At 37.3% G+C, this 21,800-nt stretch overlaps 1 protein-coding gene across 3 annotated transcripts in view; it reads right to left on the bottom strand.

The window, feature by feature from the left end:
• LOC110031410 (MORC family CW-type zinc finger protein 2-like) overlaps positions 1-21,800 on the bottom strand; it is a 121,385-nt gene that overhangs the window by 37,427 nt on the left and 62,158 nt on the right. For all 3 annotated transcript variants that reach the window (XM_020734589.1, XM_020734588.1, XM_020734587.1), the window contains 4 exons: positions 19,581-19,682; positions 19,173-19,499; positions 18,816-18,899; positions 18,487-18,645 (listed from right to left, as the gene is read on the bottom strand). In XM_020734589.1, coding sequence (XP_020590248.1) covers positions 18,487-18,645; positions 18,816-18,899; positions 19,173-19,499; positions 19,581-19,682 — 672 coding nt within the window. The remainder of the gene's footprint in view (positions 1-18,486; positions 18,646-18,815; positions 18,900-19,172; positions 19,500-19,580; positions 19,683-21,800) is intronic.

Below are 21,800 nucleotides of genomic sequence, written 5' to 3'. Positions count from 1 at the left end.
CCGAGACTTGTAGTGTGTCAGCAAGCTCAAGTGTAGGGGCATTGGGACGAGTCTCAACCGTGGGTTTGGTACATCGAGTGTAGGCACGTAGAGTGGATGGAGATGATGCTCAGGTTGATGTTGAATCCAGTGGGACTAAAGGTTCCTCAGACACAGAGGCTATAGGAGTATGTAGAATATCCAATAGAGTTGGAAAACAATAGTGTCCAAAAAATTTAGCTCCTCCTAACTCAAGACAGTGAGAGGAAGTAGGGGACATTTTAAAAAAATGAGACATTGACACTCACATAGATTTTACTTGTGGAAGGATAAAAACACCTATAGTCCTTTTGAGCAGCTAAATAGCCGAATAACACACATTTAATCAAGCGAGGATCAAGTTTACTCCGAGTTGGGATAGTGTTCCAAACAATGGTCATACCCACCCAAATATTTTAGGATCTAATGTGGGGAAGAACCGAATTGTAGGAAAACACAACATCAAGATGGATAACTGGGTACGAAAGTTGTGAATTTATGTGCAAATTTTATTAATGAGATAGGTGGCGGTAAGGAAGGCTTCATTCCAAAATCTTTTAGGGGCATTAGTTTAATACATGATGGAACAACAACTTAGGTGTCGTTTTTTTTCGCTGATTGCACTATTTTGTTGAGGGATATCCGTACAGGAGCTATGATAGAGGATGTCATTACTAATCATTAACTCTTCCAAAATAGAGTTAAGGTACTCACAATCATTGTTGACCAAAGGACTTGAATGGAGATTTTGAATTGGATAAAAATAAATGAATAAAAGTTTTTGAAGGTCATTGCAGCTTCAGATTTGTCATTTAATGTTTAGACTCGCGTCCTCTGAGTATGGTCATCAATTAGATTAAAAAACCATCATTTATAGTACAGCTTGCAGTTCGAGAATGTCACCATCAATCACTAGGAATCACTGAAAATGGAGGAGTGCAACATTAAGGTGGATATGTAACACGATGATGTTTAGCTAAATAACAAATTTTACATTTAAAAGTACATGGATTCTTATCAATAAACATCAGAGGATACAATTGTTTTAAATAGTGAAAACTAGACCCAAACGACAATATAACGACAAAATTAGACAAGCAATAAAAAAGATAAAAACAATAACTACGAGATCGAGTGTTTGCATCATCAAAGACATTTTCTTGAAAAGGATAGAGCCCCATTGCCCGCTTAAAAGCTACTATCATTCTCCCCGAACAACGATCCTAAAAGCCACAAACATCTGGAGAGAAATGAGAAACTCAATAAATATTATATGTCAACTTATTGACCGATAAGAGGTTACACTTAAGCAAATTTATGTGTAACACGGATCCCGAAGTCAGCCCAGTCGCTAGTACAACCGACTATTTACCCAAAATAGAATTACAAGAGCCTTCAGTGAGTTTAATAGAGTCTAGCCTAGAGCACAAAGAATATGTCGAAAGGAATTGAGAGCACTTGAACATATGGTCCATGACACCTGAATCAATAATCCACGGACTAGAAGAGTAAAAATCAACAAGTGTCATAGAAAGGATATCTTGACGAACATGGGAGGTCAATGGGCCGAAGGAGAAATAAGTAGATCAAAGTAGCATAACTAAGCGTTTCAACTGACTCATGATGGAGTCTAGCGATTCGGGGATGGTCTGAGTGGGAGCCGACTGAATGGATATAGATTTAGCAGTGAAAGATTTGGTTGAATATTTATTGGTTGGCCTCTCGTGGAACTTCCAACACTTGTCTTAGGTATGGTAGGGTTTGTGAAAAAAATCACATGAGTGTTTGGTGTGCGATGATGTAGTAGAGTATAAAGCACTGCTGGAGACCAAGGTTGAAGATTCGGTTGAATTAATGTCAGCTATAGAGCATGACAAGTTTCCAACTTTCTTCGCGGCGGACCTCAATGAATGCTGCCCGGGTTAAAGAGGATCCCGATGAAGTATACGACCGCTGACTTCGTCGCGGTCCTTGTTCAGTTGAAGATTCGGTTGAATTAATGTCAGCTATAGAGCATGACAAGTTTCCAACTTTCTTCGCTGCGGACCTCAGTGAATGCTGCCCGGGTTAAAGAGGATCCCGACGAAGTATACGACCGCTGACTTCGTCGAGGTCCTTGTTCAGGCTCGCCAGAAATTATAAAACAACCATTTTCAGATTTTTTTTGGAAAAGGGAAACATCAGCGAGAGAGTCTCAAGTGTAATCATAGTAAAGATCACAATCCATCCATAAGGCAACTATGTTATTATAATACTGTATCATTGTCTTTGATCTCAATTTTGCCTCGCTGATTTTATTTGACATCTCGTAGGGTTGTCCAGAATTGCCTACATTCGGGTAGGTATCGCACACAGGTTTCCTACGGACTCGAATTTGAAGAGAAGGTGATTGCTGAAACCAAGAAACTTATCGAAGCAGGTTTCATACGAGAAGAGAAGTATGCTAAATGGATAGCCAATATTATGTCTGTGAGAAAGAAGAATGACCAAATTTGCATCTACATTGATTTTTGGGATCTCAATAAGGCATGCCCAAAAGATGACTTTCTGCTCTCTGTGACAGAATTGCACGTGAAAACAGTTCAAATAATAATATGTTCTTCTTTATGGATAGATCATCAAGATACAATTAGATCAAAATGACACCCGAGGATGTAAAACATACGTAATTCAAATAGTCGACTAACATCTATTACTACATGGTCCTTCCGTTTGGTTTAAAGAATGCGAGAGCAACACACCAAAAAGCTATGAGTTGTTCATTTAATGAGCTGGTTCATCAGAAGTTGGAGTGTTACATTAATGATGTCGTCATCGAAAGAAAAGATCATCAACATAATTTAGAAGATTTGAAAATCAACTTTGAAAGAATCAGCAAATTTGATCTCAAAATGAATCCTTTCAAATGAACTTTTGGGGTATCCTAGGAAAAATTTCTTGTGTATATTATACTCCCTAGAATAATTGAAATTGATCAAAAAAATCAAGGCAATTGTTGAGATGCCTGCTCAAGAAATTCTTAGTCAACTTTGTTCTGTACAAGAACAACTCACTTTTATTCGACATTTTATATACAACTTATCAGGCCAATGCCAGTCATTCTCAAGGTTAATGAAGAAAAATGCTCTATTTAAATGGACGTCTTTCGATAATATTACAGAATGCCTCTTAAGATCACCCATTCTCTCGGCACCAATTTCAGGAAAAGCACTTATTCTATACACGATAGCATTAGAAGAGTCCCTTAGAGCTATGTTGGCTCTACTTAACAAAGGAAAGGAGAATGTTCAATATTATATCAATCGAAGGCTTATAGGGGGCAGAAATAAAATATTCTCTAATTGAAAAACATTATTTGGCATTGATTTTTGCAGCTAAATAGCTTTGTCAATAAATGTTGTCTCATAAAATTACTCTCATCTCAAGGATCGATCCGCTAAAGTTCTTGATAACAAAACCAACATTAACAAGACGCTTTGCTCGATGGCCATGGTTGGATGTACAGGCAGTTCTGCTATTGCAATTTGATATCACTTATGTTCCTCAGAAAACAGAGAAAGGACAAGTTCTGACATATTTTCTTGCTGCTCATTTCGTTCGTGCTGACTTTTCGCTCAACAATGATTTGCCCGATGAACATGTTTTAATCATTCAAGAGATGATACAAATTTGGGAATTATATTTGGATGGAGCCTCTTCTATCAAATTTGCCCAACCTCCAATTCTTTTATAAGCATGAGTTACCATTGGTCTCATCTTTGTGATACCAAAGGGTGACATAATGAGGTATTCATACAGATTAACTGAACCTAATTCTAATAATGAGGTTAAATATGAAGCTCTAATAGCTGACCTCAAGATGGTTACTGCATTAAAGATAGAAAATCTTCATACTCTTGGTGATTCATAGCTTATAATAAATCAAGTGTTGTGTATTTTTAAGATAAATAAGATTGAATTGATTTTTTTATCATAAGACGACTACTCAACTTATAAAACAAATATTGCACGGCACACTGACTCGGGTGTCTCGAGCTCAAAATAGTAAATCAAATTACTTAATCAAACTAGTTAAGAAGATGGTCGACATGAATTTTGGAGCCAGACTTAATCGACTTGAATACTTGATGAGTCCTAGATCCAACAGACATACAATCCCCATAGGAAGAGGGGTCATCAACTTCAAACAGGAAACGACTTATGTTGTTCCTCACACCGTCTCTCAGACATTTCCTCAAAATCAATATGAAGCATTCATGGCAGACAAACAAGATGATTGGAGACAACCCTTCATTGATTACTTCGAAGAGGGCACATTCTCTCAAATAAATCAATAGTTACACAAATCAAGAAGAGAGTCCTAATGCTCGTTTTTGTCAATGAAACCATTTATCATAGATCATTTGAGCAAATGTAACTATGATGTATGGCGTCTGACAAAGCCAACAAAATCGTAATTGAAGTTTATGAAGAATTTTGTGGTGCACACAAATCACGTTCTAAAATAGCGATGAAGATAAAAAAATAAGTTATTATCGGCCGTCAATGGTGAAAAATTGCATTGAGCATGCAAATAAATGTCATTAATGTCAAATTTATTGTGACAATACACCAAGCCCCCTAACCTAGCAAACCCAACCATAGCTTCCTGGTCATTTGAATGTTAGGGTGCAAATCTAATTGGATTGATCAATCCACTATCATCCAGAGGAGACAGCTTCATTCTATCCGCAACTGATTATTTCTCAAAATGGACTGAAGTTGTTCTGTTCAGAGAAGTTACTGCTGAGCAAGTGACAAATTTCTTCAATAACAATATTGTTTACAAATTTGGCGTGCCATGTAGCATTATTTCAAATAATGGTCTTGCTTTTAAAGAACGAAGATATTGAAATAATTCATTGGCGATATTCTTCAATATAAAATTCAAGGGTAAATGACTTCACAGAAGGTTTTAATAAGACACTGGTTAAGCTGCTAAAAAAAAATCCTCACTAAGGCATAATAAAATGATGAAAGCATTGTCAGCTTATCATACAACTTATAAAACATCGATTAAAGGAACTCTGTATGCATTGGTGTTTGGAGTTGAAGTATTATTGCAACTTGGAAGTTGAGTTACCATCACTTGCAAGTAGCTATCCAGTATAATCTTACTCGTGAAGAGTATTTTTTATTTATAAAAAGTCTAAAGGTTACAAAAAAATATACAAAACTATACCTCTTGGGCAAGTGTGGGATCTAACATGTTCTAGAAGAGCAAAGAGCTCACTAGAATAAGTTTTAGAAGAAAACAAAAAACTATGGAGCAAGGCATGTTGAGCACAAAAGTGAGCAGCCTTGTTACAAGAACGAGGAACAAAATAAATAAGAGCTTGTTCGAACTCCAAAAGAACACAATACTCCACAAGCACTGTCCCAATGCTCCCAGTGATGACCAACAGCTTTGATACATTTGCCAAAGTTATCATGAATGACCATATCGATTCCCACCACAAGAGGGGAGAGAGGCTCCGTCAAAATTCGCATAGTGATCAAGCCAAATGTGTTGTTCTCAAAATTTTATTTCAAGATGTAAGAGGTTTGTTTTATCATCATATGTATTCAAATCTTATTTGAAGTTCTCTCGTAACACAAGAATGCATTTTATAGTTAAATATTTCCCTGCAAGACTGTGGGCATTTTTTTAGTTTATTTGATGATATTGAGTTTAAAACTAAAATTCTCAAAGTATGTCGAACTTTTAAAAATTCTCCCCGCAAGATTCAGGGCATTTTTTATGAAATTTTATATATAATATATTTAATTTCTTCTTACAAGATAGGGGGCTCATTGTTTGGTTGGCATTGAGCCTAAACACTAAGATCCCTAAATATGATGCCCAAATCCTCAATTTTAAAGCACAAAATATTAAGGTTGACATCGAGCTTTAACGTCAGAATTCCCAAATATTTTCTAAAAAATTACCCAAGTCCAAAATAAGGCAAAGTTTTCTTTGATTAATTAAAACCATACAAATTCAACTAAAGAGACTTCGAGATTTGCGAGCTTCGATGATTCAAGTTGGAAGGATGCAAGCTAGACCACATCTTGAATTTAAGACTCAAGTGGGTCAAGAAGGCGGGAGTAACAATTCCAAATATGACCGAGTCACCGACAACTCTTTTCACTCAACAAGCAATAAAAACGACCGTAGTGAAAGAACAAGCTTTTTTTACTCAACAAGCCATAAAATAGCCTCACTAGAAGAGTCCCTACCTTGTTAGTGTGATGATAAGAGTTGACTAATTCCCAAATCCATCCAATTTAATAAGTTCGAGACTCCCAAATCCAGAAACATTTTTATAAATTGACCGATAAAAGAAAATTCATTAGTCTATAAATTGAAGCTTATTAAGCTGAAGAAGCACATGCTCGTCATAAACCAAATTTAAGACTCAAACAGGTCAAGAAGATCGGACTCAATAAGCCCACATATGGTTGAGTTACTTACAATTCTCTTCACTCAGCAAACCATAAAAACAGACGCAGTGAAGAAACTCATGTTTTGCTAGTTTGATGATACACTGCCATGCTCTAATAAACCTATTCAAATTGATATGTTTGAGAAAATTAGACTATAAAAATTTTCTTGATTAATCAAAAGGTACAAAAAAAACGAAAAGAAAGATCATCACTCAAGAAAGCATCAAGCTAACTTTAATGCCTTGTTCGAATGAATAAAGCCCAGCTACTTCTCAAGAAGTCTAATCAAGCACATGGCACATACCAAAGATATCTCCTCTTCGACAAGTCCAAAAAAGCATAAAATTAGGACCGAAGATGTGCTCATTCACCTAACAAGTCCACAAAAACAATTTTGATCAATTCCTTCATCAAGCCAGTCGAAATAATAAAACAGGGAGCAAAAGACAACTTCAATATACCAGCCAAATGAGTGACAAACAAAAGTTTACGTCAACCAAAATTGGTATATATAACCTGCATATTTAGCTCAAGATTATACGTTGCATTGACATACGATTAACATACTCAGAGATCGACAAAGTGAAACCTCAACATAGTAATCAAATAACTTTTTGGAGATTCATAGGTCAATCATGTTACACCAAACATGATTAGCTTCAGATGCGCACTATATTTATTGGAGAGCATTTGTCGATATTTAAATAAAATAAAAGATTATTAATAATATTAATTAGGTTTAATTAAAAATAATTAATATTAAGTTATAAGTAAATTTTTTTACGCTAACATGGCTACATTTTGTAGTGTTAATTGCACTTGCTTCCCTTCAGTAAAAAGGACCGCTCAAAGTTCTTTCAACATTATCATGCCTACTCCGTAACTTCACTCTATTGTTCCAGAAGTTCTTCCATTTTCCTATGTCGTCCTATAGTTCTCCATTCGTCTGCTTCCTCAATTTTGTCTCCTTAACTATTCGCAACCCGCCCTCCCCTCCTAGTGACTAAAAAGAAGATCGCAATGTACAGAGACATCTGAAATTCCTACATTCCTCTAGTCCTTTCGCCTCCTCCCCATCATTGTTCCTTAGTACGTCATCGTCGCCTCAAGTCACTAGAGCCGCACGACCCGACGCCTCTTTTCTTGTCTTCTTCCCGGTTCACACGATCCAACCCCTCTGCTTCTATGTCGTCCCTCCTTGTGTTGAAACCCTCCACCTGCTTTCTTCCTCCTTCACGAAGACTCACGACGAAGCCGCACCACTCAAACAAGTCTCCTTGTCGCTCTCCCCACACCAAAATCGTCGAATTACCCTGCCCTAGCCCAAAGCTTACAATCTCGAGCATTCTTTTCCTTGCTTTAAGCATGATTCCCCTCTACCCTAGCCCGCACCCCAGCTTTTCTCTTCTATCTTTCCTCTCCATCATGCACACAAGGTCGCATGCTTCATCTCAAATCAAGCCCAAACAAAAATCTACAGCCAAACCACAGCCCAATTCCTTTTTGAATTTTTATATTATTGTTCATAGCTTAGCATTCTTTTCCTTGCTTTATGGATGGTCTTACTGGACATCTACAGGAGGATGTACTTTGGGGTATGCTTTTTGCTAATGATATCCTTCTCGTGGATAAAACGAGAGAAAAAACTCAAGAAAAACTTGAACTATGGAGGTCTACATTGGAGTCTAAAGGCCTTCGTTTAAGTGGAACTAAAACTGAATAAGTGGAATGTAACTTTAATAGTAATACCTCTAGTGACAGAAGTGTGACTTTGGGTGATAAAATTATTAAAAGGTGTGGACGGTTTAGATATCTTGGGTCCGTTGTTCAAAGCGATGGTGATATAGATGGGGATGTTAATAGTAGAATTCAAGTTGGTTGGTTGAAGTGGAGGAATGCTTCGGGCCTTTTGTGTGATAGAAAAGTACCGCTAAGACTGAAAGGAAAATTTTATAAGACGGTGGTGAGACCTGCAATGCTCTATGGCGCTGAATGTTGGCCTTTAAAAGAGAAGCATAATAATAAGTTAAGTGCTGCCGAGATGAGAATGATTAGGTGGATGAGTGGCTTGACACTTAGAGACAAAATGCGGAATGAATATATTCGTGATAGGGTTGGTGTAGCTCCTGTGACAAACAAAATTAGAGAAAGTCGTCTTAGATGGTTTGGTCATATTAAACGTTGACCATCTGATGATCCGATTAGGACAGAAAATGTTTTAGATTCAACTTGTGTTAAGAAAGGTAGAGGTAGACCTAGGAAGAATTGGGATTATTGTATTAAAAACGATCTTAATTTACTAGAACTAAATGAAAATGTGGCACTAAATAGGACGCAATGGAGAAGAAGGATTCATGTTGTCGACCCCACGTAGTGGGATTAAGGCTTTGTTGTTGTTTGTTGTTGTTGTTGTTGTTGTTGTTGTTGTTGTTGTTGTTATTGGCTTTAGTGTTGTTGTTGTTCATAACTTGGCTTTGCAAGAAAAAATTGTTGTTGTTGTTGTTGTTGTTGTTGTTATTGTTCATAACTTGGCTTTGCAAGAAAAAAAAAAAAAAAGAGAGATTTGTATTTTATTTTGTCTCTTCGTCACCGTAGATCGCAGCCGCCGTCAACATTATCGAAACTAGCAAAGGTACAAAAATGAGAGTGAAGGGAAGATTTTTAAAATCTCCATTTGAGGGGGCGCGAGTACCCGTCCTTGAGAATTAACTACTGTTCGAAGAAAGCAGCGAACTGGTTTGGAAAATTTTTATAAAATTGGAGGTTTTCAAATAACCGTTCAGGGAGACGCGAGTACTTGTCCTTGGGAAATAAGTATCGTTGGGGGAAACTAAAGTGCAGGTCGAAGAAAAGTTTATTCTTGATTTTAACTGTTTCGTGGGTATATTAAAGGTCTATTGCGTCATTTAAGACTGCCTGTTAAATACATAATTTTGTTCCCCGGTCGCAGTATCTCACGACGCTGACCTGTGAGTCTTTTATAATAGTTGGGAAGGCTGGAATTCTTCTAGTGCCTCATGACAAGGGATGATGCAATGAGGCTATCCAATTTTTGGGGGATTTAGGCTTAAAAATAATTTAAAAATATGGATCACTTGAAATTTAACATGGAAAATTTGAGGCTTTAATGAAATTTTTTAGGCTATTAAGGTTTCAAAAATACTTAAAATTCTGAACTTTTAAAATTTAATCTCATTAGGCTTAAAAGTATTCAAAAATTAGAGTTTTAACATTTAGGCACTTAGGTTTTTTAAAAAATAATATCTATTTTGGGCTATTAGAACTTGAAATCCTAAGGTTTAAAATCAAAATCAATGAGAATTTTTAAACTTAGGTCTCAATGTTTAAAAAAAAGAAAATCAACCCAAGGTTAAGCTTTTCAAAATTAAGATCCTCGAGATTAAAATTAATCTAAAAATTTGGGATTTTCAAATCTAAACTCTAAAGTCAGAATAATATAAATCTGTTAAAATTGACCCAAATATTAAATATTTGTGCTTTCAAAAATAATTTAATATATTTGGGGCTTAGCCTAATCTAAAATTGAGATATAAAAAATTTAGATGGTTAGACTTAAATTGAAATTGAAATGTCCAAATTCAAAAAAGATAAGTTTAACTTAATTTTTTTCACAACCGGACTCGAAATATATTTGCAATTAAAAAGAGGACGGCATTAAAACAATAAAAGTGAAACTTTGCAGGCATCGATGTATTAAGCCAAATAAGACATATTTATATAATCTTTAATTCTTAAATGTGCTTTTCAAAGTGATTTCTTGGTACAATATATTTAAAACATGCAAATAAATTATAATGAGTACAATTGCATCTTCTGAGTATGTCAAGTGTGTTATTATACTTTAAAAAACATAAAGCTCTACAAAATTAATCATTCCATGTGTATCTAGACTCATACAATATCGAGTATGGATACAATAATGAAATATGTTCAATACTCCAAATTGAAAACCCGCATGTGCTCCAACCAATTAAATGAATGCTAAAATTCTAGGTTCAAGAACGCTGTGAGGGCTATCGGGCAACTTTATCCATAGGTTGGATTATAAATCTCACCTATTTAAGTATGATCCTCCGATCACAAGGAGTGAAGTTCACGAGTCTGGTAACATCAAAATAAATGTTGAAATCCTAAAAGAAGAATTTATAAAGTTTAAATCACCTAGTTTGATCCTCCTTATAAGAATGGGAATTGACAAAATTTATAATCTAAAAAGCCTAAACTAACAAACTCAAATGTCTTTAAACTACTAAAGTTTTAAATGTTAAATCCCTGATAATTGCCAAGTTGATGGAAATTTTCAAATACAACAACAACAACAACAAAGCCTTAATCCCACTACGTGGGGTCGGCTACATGAATCCTTTTTCTCCATTGCGTCCTATTTAGTGTCATATTTTCATTTAGTTCTAGTAAATTAAGATCATTTTTAATACAATAAGCCCAAGTCTTCCTAGGTCTACCTCTGTCTTTCTTAACACAAGTCGAATTTAAAACATCTACTCTCCTAATCGGATCATCTAATGGTCGACGTTTAATATGCCCAACCCATCTAAGACGACTTTCTCTAATTTTGTCTGTCACTAGATGACTCTATTTTTAAAAATTAAATTTGAAAATCAAATTATATATATGTGTGTGTGCTATTTCTTTTTTTTTTTTTTTTTTTTGGAAAAAAGCCTAAGGGCTAATTTATTAAAATGGAAAAGATACAAAAAGATTGTATGAGAGAGCTTAAAAGAAAACTCACACAACAAAACAAACTCAAAACCCAAATAAAGTAAAGATACATAAAGATAAAAAACCAAAAAGCCACCAAAGGGCGCAAAAGTGCTAGGGACGTCCCATTTTAGTCCTCCTTCTGCCTCTAGTTCTCGGAATTGAGCGTGCTAAAAAATTAGTAAGGTGAGTTTCAATGCCCGAAGTAACCAAAGTATCGTTCATCAGATTCCTGAGCTCAAGTAGGTCTCTATTCTTCTTCCTCCTCGATGTGTAAACCTGTCATTCTTTATCTAATGATTGACTCATTTGATCAATAGATTGTTCCAAAGTTAGTTGGACAAGTGTAGGCCGTTGCACAACATGATCCCCATGAACCCGAGTGACAAATACAGCTTGCTCGACCTGATGAAGCGATAGTGAAACGGTGGGAGTATTGCAACCTGTAATAACGGTGATAGGTTCTTGGGCAAGTGTGGTCTGAAGAATCTCCCTTACACCCACGATAGGAGGTTCTAAAGACGAATGAATGATTATAATATTGTCTGCGAGAATAGTCACGTCTTCGGGGGCATTCTTTTGACTATCAATATTGCCAATAACTTGGAGCTGATCAGGAGGAGATAAAATCAGTGTCTCTGGCGGAGCACTTTGCTTTTTTGGTCTGAGGTGTAGATGTAGATGGTGGCATTGAGAACTGGAGTGGCCGAACATACGACAGTTTGAACAATACGAAAAAAAATGCTCAATCACTATATTTTGCCAATACCCATGATGTTGTGTGTCCAATCAAATTTCCTTGATGTCTCTTTCAAAAAGTACTGTGGCTTTTGATGGACGGGAAATATTAAAAGTAAGAATGTCCGTTTTGAGTGGCTTACCATAAACTGATGCAATAACGTACAAAACTTTAGAGCAACATAATGAAATTTCAGACCAGAGAGGCGAATCCAAACCATAATGATCGAAGATTCCGTTTGAGAGTCAAAATCACAGACCATTTCAGAATCTTCATTGATCTGTTATCAAATCAGATTATCCTTCTAGCAAATAAACGCGTGTAATCATATTCATTATTAATTTGTATGAGAAAGTGTCTTCCATCTTACAGTCCAAGTTTCTACTCCCCAACAAGGTGCATAAGCTAGGTGCATAAGCTCAAATTCACCAACAAGGTGCATAAGCTCAAATTCATTACGAATCAGCTCCATTTTGGGATGACCATACAGAAATTTCCCAACTAAATTCAGTCGACGGGAGAAAGTTGAATACCTTCAGCTTCTGTAAAAAAGATGGCAGGCTTCCAATTCTTCCTACCATATTTCTTAATATCCTCCTCCCACTCAAACGAAGGAGGGAAAGTGCACGATTTAGATGTACCTAGAGCGGCGTTGACACCCGCAAGCAGCAACATACGATCTATTCGAACCCATCCCTTAATAGATGAAGGTGTGGCGTTAAGAACAGTGAAGAAAACAATAAAGAGCAAAGCCAGAATCCAGAAAGTCCGAATCCATAAAACAGGGAGCAGGAGCGGAAACCATGCAAATTCAGCTCAAACAATAAGACGCCGCTACAGTGAACAGGAAGCTGCCCGCGCCAAATCGTAGAAGCGGACAACGCATAACGAGGACTCTGCAAAATCAGGTCGAGTAAAGCGCAGAAGCGAACCCCGCGAAAACAGCTCGAGCAGAGCAACGATGACGAAGGAGACGCGACACAGAAAGCGGAAGCGGCGCAACCCGTTGAATATAAAGCGGCAGACGACGCGAGAAGCCGACAAGGAACGTTAAGCAGAGGAGAGAGATATCGAAGCAGACGATGGGCTTTGCCATGAGGTGAAACCCTAACAGAGCACAGAGACGACGAGATGTGTGTGTATATATGTATATTAAAAAAAAGCCCAAGGGCTAATAAATTAAAATGAAAAAGATACAGATAAATCGTATGAGTGGGCCCGAAAAGGCACTCTACCCACAAGGTAAAACACACAAAAATCTCAAAAAAAAACAGATATATGTAAAACAAAAAACTAAAACCACCAAAACGTGGAAAAAGTTAGGAATGACCCAATTTAGTCATGTCTCTGCCTCTAGCTCTAAGAAGGGAGCCAACTAACAAAATGGTGAGTAGCGTGTCATTACCCGAAGTAGCCAATGTATCATTCATTAGATTTCTGAGCTCAAGTAAGTCTCAATTCTTCTCCTTCCTCTTGGATGTGTAAACATGTCATGCCCCATCCGAAGACTAGCTCATCTGATCAGTGTATTGGCCAACATATTGTCAGGCATGTATAAGCTGATGGGCCCCTTGCGCCTGACTAACGGCGACTTGCACGATCGGATAAGGTGGTAGAATCGTAGTAAAAAGATTGTCAACCATTGTAACCACAATAGGTTATAGTGTATGTGAAGTACAAATTGTCGCCTCCGCACCGGATATTTCCTGAAGATGAGGAGCTACAAGGCTCTCCTGATTATCGGTCCAAACATTATCCTTTGTAGGTAAGGATTCTTCATTATTGTTTTCAATAAGGTTTGAAGGTGTAGGTTGCCCATCAGAGCCATCCGGCAATACATCAATCGCAGAAACAGAAACAGTATTGCCAGGGGGTCCCCAAGGGCAATTAAATCAGACACCAATTCCTGTCTTGTGGTAATTTTCTCTATAGGTGGAGCAGATGTGTCCAGAGAAATGGGGTTAAACCCATCCTTATGCACCTGAGCTTTAGATTTTAAGTGAGGATGGAGCCTGTGACAATTGTCAAAGATATGCCCAAACATCTTACAATGGGTACAATAAAAAGTTCTATGTTTCATGACAATTTATTATCAATATCTATTATATGTTGTACCCAGCCAGACTTCTGTAATATCAATGAAAGTAATATCTCTTAAAACAAGTACTCTCGCAACAAAATGCCTAGTTAGATTTAAGGTGAATAGATTTAGCTTCATAGGATCCCCAAATATGACCCCAATAGAATAGAGAACCTGATGATTAAAAAAATACAGCTTGAGATAAGGTAAACTAAACCATACTGGTACAGTGGAAGGTTCATGATTTGGTTCAAAATCAGAAGACCACTTGAGTAAATTCATTGACTTTTCTGCAATATTAAGATATTTTTAGAGAAAATTTGAGCGTAACTGAATCAACAAGTCTCTCATCAATGAGTCTCACTTTCCACTTGCCCCTTAGTTTGAGATCATCAAAACTCTTTCTGATAACTTCGATTACTGAAATTTTCCAATAAGAGGGAACTTACATTTTTCAATGAATGTTGAAATTTCTAAATCAAAGAAAAAGAGTGCTTCTTCTCATCTTTCCTACTTGTATTCATAACAAAATGACAGTCACTTGTATCATCACGACATTCTTTGTAGCTTGAGGGGAGAAGGCTACAACTGACTCCACAAGATGATTACACACCACATGGGCGAAGAAGCTTTGTCGGGTTCAACCAAAGGAGGGAGAACACCCATCAAAGCAGAGTCCACATGCTACTACGCTCCGATGTAAGCGTCGAATGCGGAGACGTCAAGATGCGATCCAACAGAAGCTCGGCGTCAAAATAGACAAAGCTGAAGACGCAAAACGACGGAAGCAGAGAGACGACGAAACGCAGTAAGCTAAGGTCGAAACAAAGACGACGAGGTGCAAGCCCTTCTCCTTTGGGAGCGACTGAAGCATAGACGATGGAAATCGCCGAGCGAAATCCTAGCATATAGATGACGAAAATCATCATGAGAGAGAGAGAGTTTGTGTGTGTGTGTGTGTGCGCGTGTAAATAATGGGGTGGTTTGCTCCACTAGGGTTTACACTGTTCGCGACATGGCGACTCAAGTAGCTATAATGAGAATGGTTCGTCACCTCATCGAGTCATAGAAGACGGGAAGGGGATTGCTTCGCAGTAGGTCCTCGCCTCGTTGCGAAGAAGAGGGTTCGGGATCGCATCAATCGCCTCAATTGTCACCTCATTGTGCTCACACAAGACAGGAAGGGGATTCATAGCAGGCCGTCGCCTCGGCATGCTCGAAGAAGAGGATAGAGGGTCACACCGATCGCTTCATCGGCTCATCTAGGCGCTCACGTCGACACCTCTCCTTTACAAACGTTCAATAGTTTCTTTCTCCAGTTTTTGTCTGCTTCTTCGATGGCCACTTTTCCTCCCCTGAATGAGTACCTAGGCAAAGAATCCTTTATTGATGCACTTGGTAAAGGACTAGGCTCTGAAAAGGTTGTCAACCATGTGGTGTTTCCTTAGACCAACCAAGATTCTCTTGAAGGGAAAGCCGACTATCCGTTTGTTAAGCGGGCTAGTAGGAAGGGTGGTAAGGCCACTCTTATTTTTTCAGACTTCGAAGTCCCTAATCTGGTTGAAAAATGCAAATTCACATTCATTGGGAAATTTCAGTTGAGGCATCCCAAAATGGAGGTTATTTGCAAAGATTTTTAGCATCTAAAGCTTGTAAGACAATGGAAGGCGGGTCTCTTTGAAGGGAGGCATGTGACGATACATTGACTAGAAACGAATACTACGCTAGGATATTCTCCAAGAAATACCTCACTATTGAAGGAAAAACTATGAAGTTGCTCAAATGGTCTTCTGAATTTGATCCGAACAAAAAACCACCTATAGTACCAATATGATTTAAGTTACCTGGGCTTAAATTGCACCTTTTCAACAATCATGTCCTTTATTCCATTGGGATCATGCTTGGAAAACCAATCAAATTAGACATACCCATTTTTAATCTCACCAGATCTTCTGTTGTCAGGATCCTTGTGGAGAGAGATATCACATTATCTTACATTGAAGAAATTTGGCTTGGCACTCCACATAATGGCTATTGAAAACAAATTGCCATTAAACGAAGACCATATTATTGCACCTATTGTAAGTTGTTTGGACACACTTGAAAAATATTTCAAGCACCATTTTAATTTAAGACCCCAACCTCAATTACCTCGCCTAACTCCTCAAGAAGCACCTGTTCCACAGGTTGATATGGTGGAAACTGCAACTAGAGAAGATAATGCCATTGATTTTGCTTTAGAGGAGCACCCCTCACTAACTCATCCCCCTCATGTTGTTGCAAATGATGATACTTTCTTTTTTGTGACAGATGATGTTCCATGTCTATGGAAAGATTTATTATTGATGTTGAAGGCCCTCAAACCATGGCGGAGTGTCATGTTTAAGGTGTACGACAGATAGAAATTGGCCCCATTGATGATTAGCTTAGTGATAAGTTGAGACAACCCTTGGAAGATGTTTAACAAGTTTACAAAAACAAAAAGAAGAAAAAAATGACTAAATGAACAAAGAAATTTACAGGAAGTTGCTTCGCTCGTTTTGGGTGGAAGCCCGCATCACAGTTTGGTGCTCAACTCCCTCTCTAGAACCGGAGAGAGGAAAGCCCACTCACCCTGATTAAGCTCTCTGGTGGAATTCTGATACTACACCTCAAACATGAAGCCTCCTCTCGAGAAGTTTTTATCTGTTTAGGGGGATTGTGCATCTTTTTTAAGGTATACTTGTAATTTTTTGTTAGCTTCTTAAGTCTTGTACGCCTTATGAGCGAGTTCCTAGCACCCGCTCAATAAAACCTTTCTACCTACTTGTTACAAATAAAATTTTTATTTTGGCGAATATATATATATATATATATATGTCTGCTTGTTTGGAACACGCTGCAAGTGAACGCCGGCACATCTCATTACTATGATGGCATTTCCTTCTTCTATGGACCGGCAAAGGCCTCTTTTGCCCGCGTGGTGGGTAACCCTCAGGTGGAGTCTGTCGTGATATTCTCTTCATGCTATAAAGATTGTCGCGATGTATAAGTGATTGCCTTTTTGTTAAGAAGAGAAGTAGGAAAAGTGGAAAAACAGCAATCTTTTTCTCTGACTCGGAAATTTCTACCCTGACGAAATTGAAAAATTTCAGTAGAGCACTCACCTATCAAAGTTATCACAAAGAGTGTTGATGATCTTAAACTAGTAGGCAAGTGAATAGTGGGACTCATGGACGGGACACGTGTTTATTCAACTAATCTTCACTGAAGGCTACACCCGGATTTTCTCCAAAACATATCTTAATATCGCAGAGAAATCAATGAAGTTACTCAAGTGGTCCCCTGATTTTGACCCAAATCATGAAACTCCTACTGTACTGGTATGGTTTAGTCTACCCGGTCTCAAGCTGAATTTTTTCACCATCAGGTACTCTACTTACTCTACTCTGCTGAGGTCATCCTTGGAGACCCTTTGAAGCTAGATCTGCCTACTTTCAACCTAACCAGACATTCTGTGGCCAGAATATTTGTGGAAATGAATATTACTTTACCTGATGTTACTAAAGTCTGGCTAGGCATAACCCATAATAGATATTGGTAAAAAATCGTCATGAAACACAGACCCCCATATTGCACCCCTAAAAGATGTTTAGGCATATCCTTGATAAATGTCACAAGCTCCATCATAATTTGAAATCTAAGTTTCAATTGAATAAAGATGGGTCTAACCCCACTGCTCTGGAAATTTTAGTTCCACCTGGGGAGGATATTACCATACAGAAAGCGTATGTTGCCCTTGTGAACCCCCAATGACACTGTTGTTACTATTACAGTATTTTTTTGTCATGTGTTTGTTCGGGACAGCCGCCGACAAAACATTTTTCCCTTCAAGGGTTGTATCCAAGAGTCTGAATTTTATGCTCCAGTTGTATCTCACTGTTCAGGTGGTGTTTATCCTTCCTCTACCCTTCCGCATCCTTCCCACACTGCTTCCAATTTGTCTCTTTAGTTGTAGCAATGCAAAACAGCGATTCATTGCTACTCTCCCTTCCCCCTCCACCTTTCTGTCGCCACGTCCAAACCTGCCGCCTCCTCGCTACCATCATTCCCAACATGCAACACGTACCTCTGTCCACGCTGCTAGCCGCCTGCCCCTTGCAAGCGATTCCACGTAAATCCCCGCCGCTTGCTTGTTGTTTGGAACCTTGGAAATAACCAACCTGCTGTTTTTTCTTTTCAACATTTCGCCACATTCCAAAGAAGCGCCGACCACCACCACCACCACCACCCCTTGATCTAACAATAGTTTAAGTTTGTGTTATTGTTTGTCGCAATTTCAGACTTGTTATTGTGCTGTTGTTATTTCATATTTGAATTCAGCAATAATATTCGTTTCCCACTTTTTAGTTAATTCCAACTACATGGCATGATTAGAAAGACCTACAAGAAAAGTCAAATTTACCTCAATTAGCCGACCTTTCCAATATAAGAATACCCCACCGTTCATTCGTTCCCACTCTACCTGACTCCTTCCAAGTACAAGCTGAATAGGTCTAGCCATTATGCTACCTTTTACTGCAACAGTTCTACTCAGAGATTTCTCTAGAGGATGGCTTTTGACCTAAAAAAAATAATAAATAAATAAAAATATATATGCATATAATAATAATCAAAACCATGGTCCACACACACACACACACACACACACACACACACACACACACACACACACACACACACAGAAAGAGAGAGAGAGAGAGGGAGAAGCATAAGAGAAATATGAAAATTTACCAATGAGCCTTGGATAAATATTTTCATGCGAGGATTTAAGAAAAGGACTTCCAGATAAGCCTGAAGGGAATAATCCAAGGGCACCTGTATTTGCAAGAGCAGAATTCAAAAAATAAGTACAATATTTGTTAATACCTTACAACGGTGAGAAAAAATAAGATGAAACCCATAAAAAGCCAAAGGAAAATTAAAAAAAAAATAAGTGATAGCACCAAACAGCTAAAATAAAAGAAGAATTACTTCTCTTAAACCAAATATAAAATAAAAAAACACAATTCAAGCATCATTAGTAAATAACCAAAAAACAGGGTATCACAGCAAGAACCATTTGAAAACAGGCAATAGCACAGCAACTACCTCACAGCTTATTTGACCAAGACGTGATCTTATTCTCTTTGAACGGATGATTATGTCTCCCAATCCTTTTTGACAACCATCGTTTTCATCATTCCATACCAAAGTATAGTCTGAACACCATTTATCTAAGTTCCAAATGAAGATCTGGGTGCCAGTTCCATCTTTGCCATATAATCCAAGCTGTTCTCCTAGCAAGTATTCATTAAATGGAGAAAATTCTTTGATGGCACTTAGATTGAAGTTTGCTAATTCTTCTGATTGGATGCTCGCATCTATTTCCATGTAACGCCCATTTTTAATATAAGAAACAATGGGAATCTCTATGTTCTGCACCAAATAAAAAACTTAAATAATAATAAGAAGTTTTCAGTAGAGTTCAGTAAAAAATAAATGAGGCACGATACATACATCTTTGTTCTCATTGTATGACTGTGATAAAAATGCAATAGATCTGGATGTCGAGGACTGTGTAAGTACAAGAGCATCCTTCCCTAGTTTCATAGCTCCAGTCTGCAAAGTTTAAATACTAGAAACTCGCTCCAGGGAAAAAAACAAATTTGACAAAGACAAATTAAGAAAACTGAACATTAACTAGTGCAGCAACAAGGAGACAAGATTTTACTGGCAAATAAAATGAAATTACTTCTACTAATGATATTATGCGAACTGAAAACAAATATGAATACAAATACAGGGCAGAGCTAAGGAATAGAAACAAGCTGTCAAAGAAGGGAGAAATAATCCATGATTCTAAAAGCATTAAACACTCAAGCAGGAATAGGAAGAAAATAATTTGAGACAGGCTATTAAGCACTCACATTTTAAATATGTATATCAATATATATATATATATATATGTATGTATATATATATATATGTATGTATATATATATATATATATATACATACATATATATATATATGTATACATACATATATATATATATATGTATACATACATATATATATATATATGTATACATACATATATATATATATATATATTGATATACATATTTAAAATGTGAGTGCTTAATAGCCTGTCTCAAATATATATATATATATATTGGTGGTCATGTCAAAATATGTGACAGACATGAATAAGACTCTGACATGTCGCAACATGTCTGACAGACTTACAAATCGTGTTAAAAGTATTTTTTATCAAGATCATAGTTAGACATAAAGCAAGACGCACACGGGTCATGTTTAAGGGCATGTTTGGTTCCTCCTGTCGACTGAATTTAGTTGGGAAATATTTCTATAGTCATCCCAAAACGAAGCTGATTCGTAAAGAATTTGAGCTTATGCACCTGGTTGGGGAGCGGAAAATTGGACTGTTAGATGGAAGACACATTCTCATATAAATTAATAATAAAGAGGATTACACGCGTTTGTTTGCTAGAAAGATAATCTGGATTGATAACAGAGCAATGAAAATTCTGAAATAGTCTGTGGATTTTGATCCTCAGATGAAATCCCAATCTTTCTGGTTTGGATTCGCCTCCCTGGTCTTAAGTTTCATTATTTTACTCAAAAAATTTTGTATGTTATTGCCTCAACTTATGATAAGTCACTCAAAACGGATATTCCTACTTTTAATTTTTCTCGTTAATTAGAAGCCAGAGTATGTGTTGAAAAGAACATCACTTCAATCGCTTTTGAAAAAAATTGGTTAGACACACAACATCATGGATATTGACAAAAGGTTGTGATTGAGTCTTTCCCTTCGTACTGTCTGAACTGTCGTATGTTCGGCCACTCCACTTCTCAATGTCATCATCTACACCGCCATCTCAGACCAAAGAAGCAAAGTGCTCTGCCAGAGGAAGCGATTCCCCCTTCTCCTGATCTACTCCAAGCTATTAACACTTTTGATCATCAAAAAGATACCCTTGAAGATGTCACTATCTCGCAGGTAATACATCAATCATTCAACCTCCACACAATACTCTTGATATAGGTCCCCAGCCTATGGAACCTCCTTTTGTGGGGGTGGGAGAGATAATTCAGACTTCACCTGCCTAGAACCTATCACTGATGTAACGGGTGACAATATTTCTACTATTTTTCTACTGTTTTATCGAGTCGAGCAAGTTGTTAATGTTACTCAGGCACACGGAGTGCAACAGTCTACACATGTCCGACCACCTTTGGATCAATCCACTGATCAGATGAGTCAATTCTCAGACGAGCAATGATAGGTTTACACATTCAGGAGGAAGAAGTAGAATGGAGACCTTCTTAAGCTCAAAAATTTAATGGATATACGTTGGTTACTTCGGATAATGGTACACACCTCACTAATTTGTTAGCTGACTCCCTTCCGAGAACTAGAGGCAGAGACATGGTTAAATTGGGTTGTCCCTAGCTTTTCGAGCGCGTTGGTGGTTTTGATTTTTTGAATCTTATATGTATCTTTTCTTTTTTTCTTTTTAGATTTGTGTGTATTTATACTGTGTGGGTTGGCGTCTTCTTTTGGATCCACTCATACAACTTATCTGTATATTTTTCTCTTTAATATATTTGCCCTTGGGCTTTTATATATATATATATATATATATATATATATATATATATATAAAAAAATCCCTAGGGCAAATATATTAAATAGAAAAAAATATATAT

Source organism: Phalaenopsis equestris, unplaced genomic scaffold (genome assembly GCF_001263595.1).
Source record: "Phalaenopsis equestris unplaced genomic scaffold, ASM126359v1 Scaffold000807, whole genome shotgun sequence".
In the NCBI taxonomy this organism is placed as follows: Eukaryota; Viridiplantae; Streptophyta; class Magnoliopsida; order Asparagales; family Orchidaceae; genus Phalaenopsis; species Phalaenopsis equestris.
This window is presented reverse-complemented; position numbering and strand designations above follow the sequence as displayed.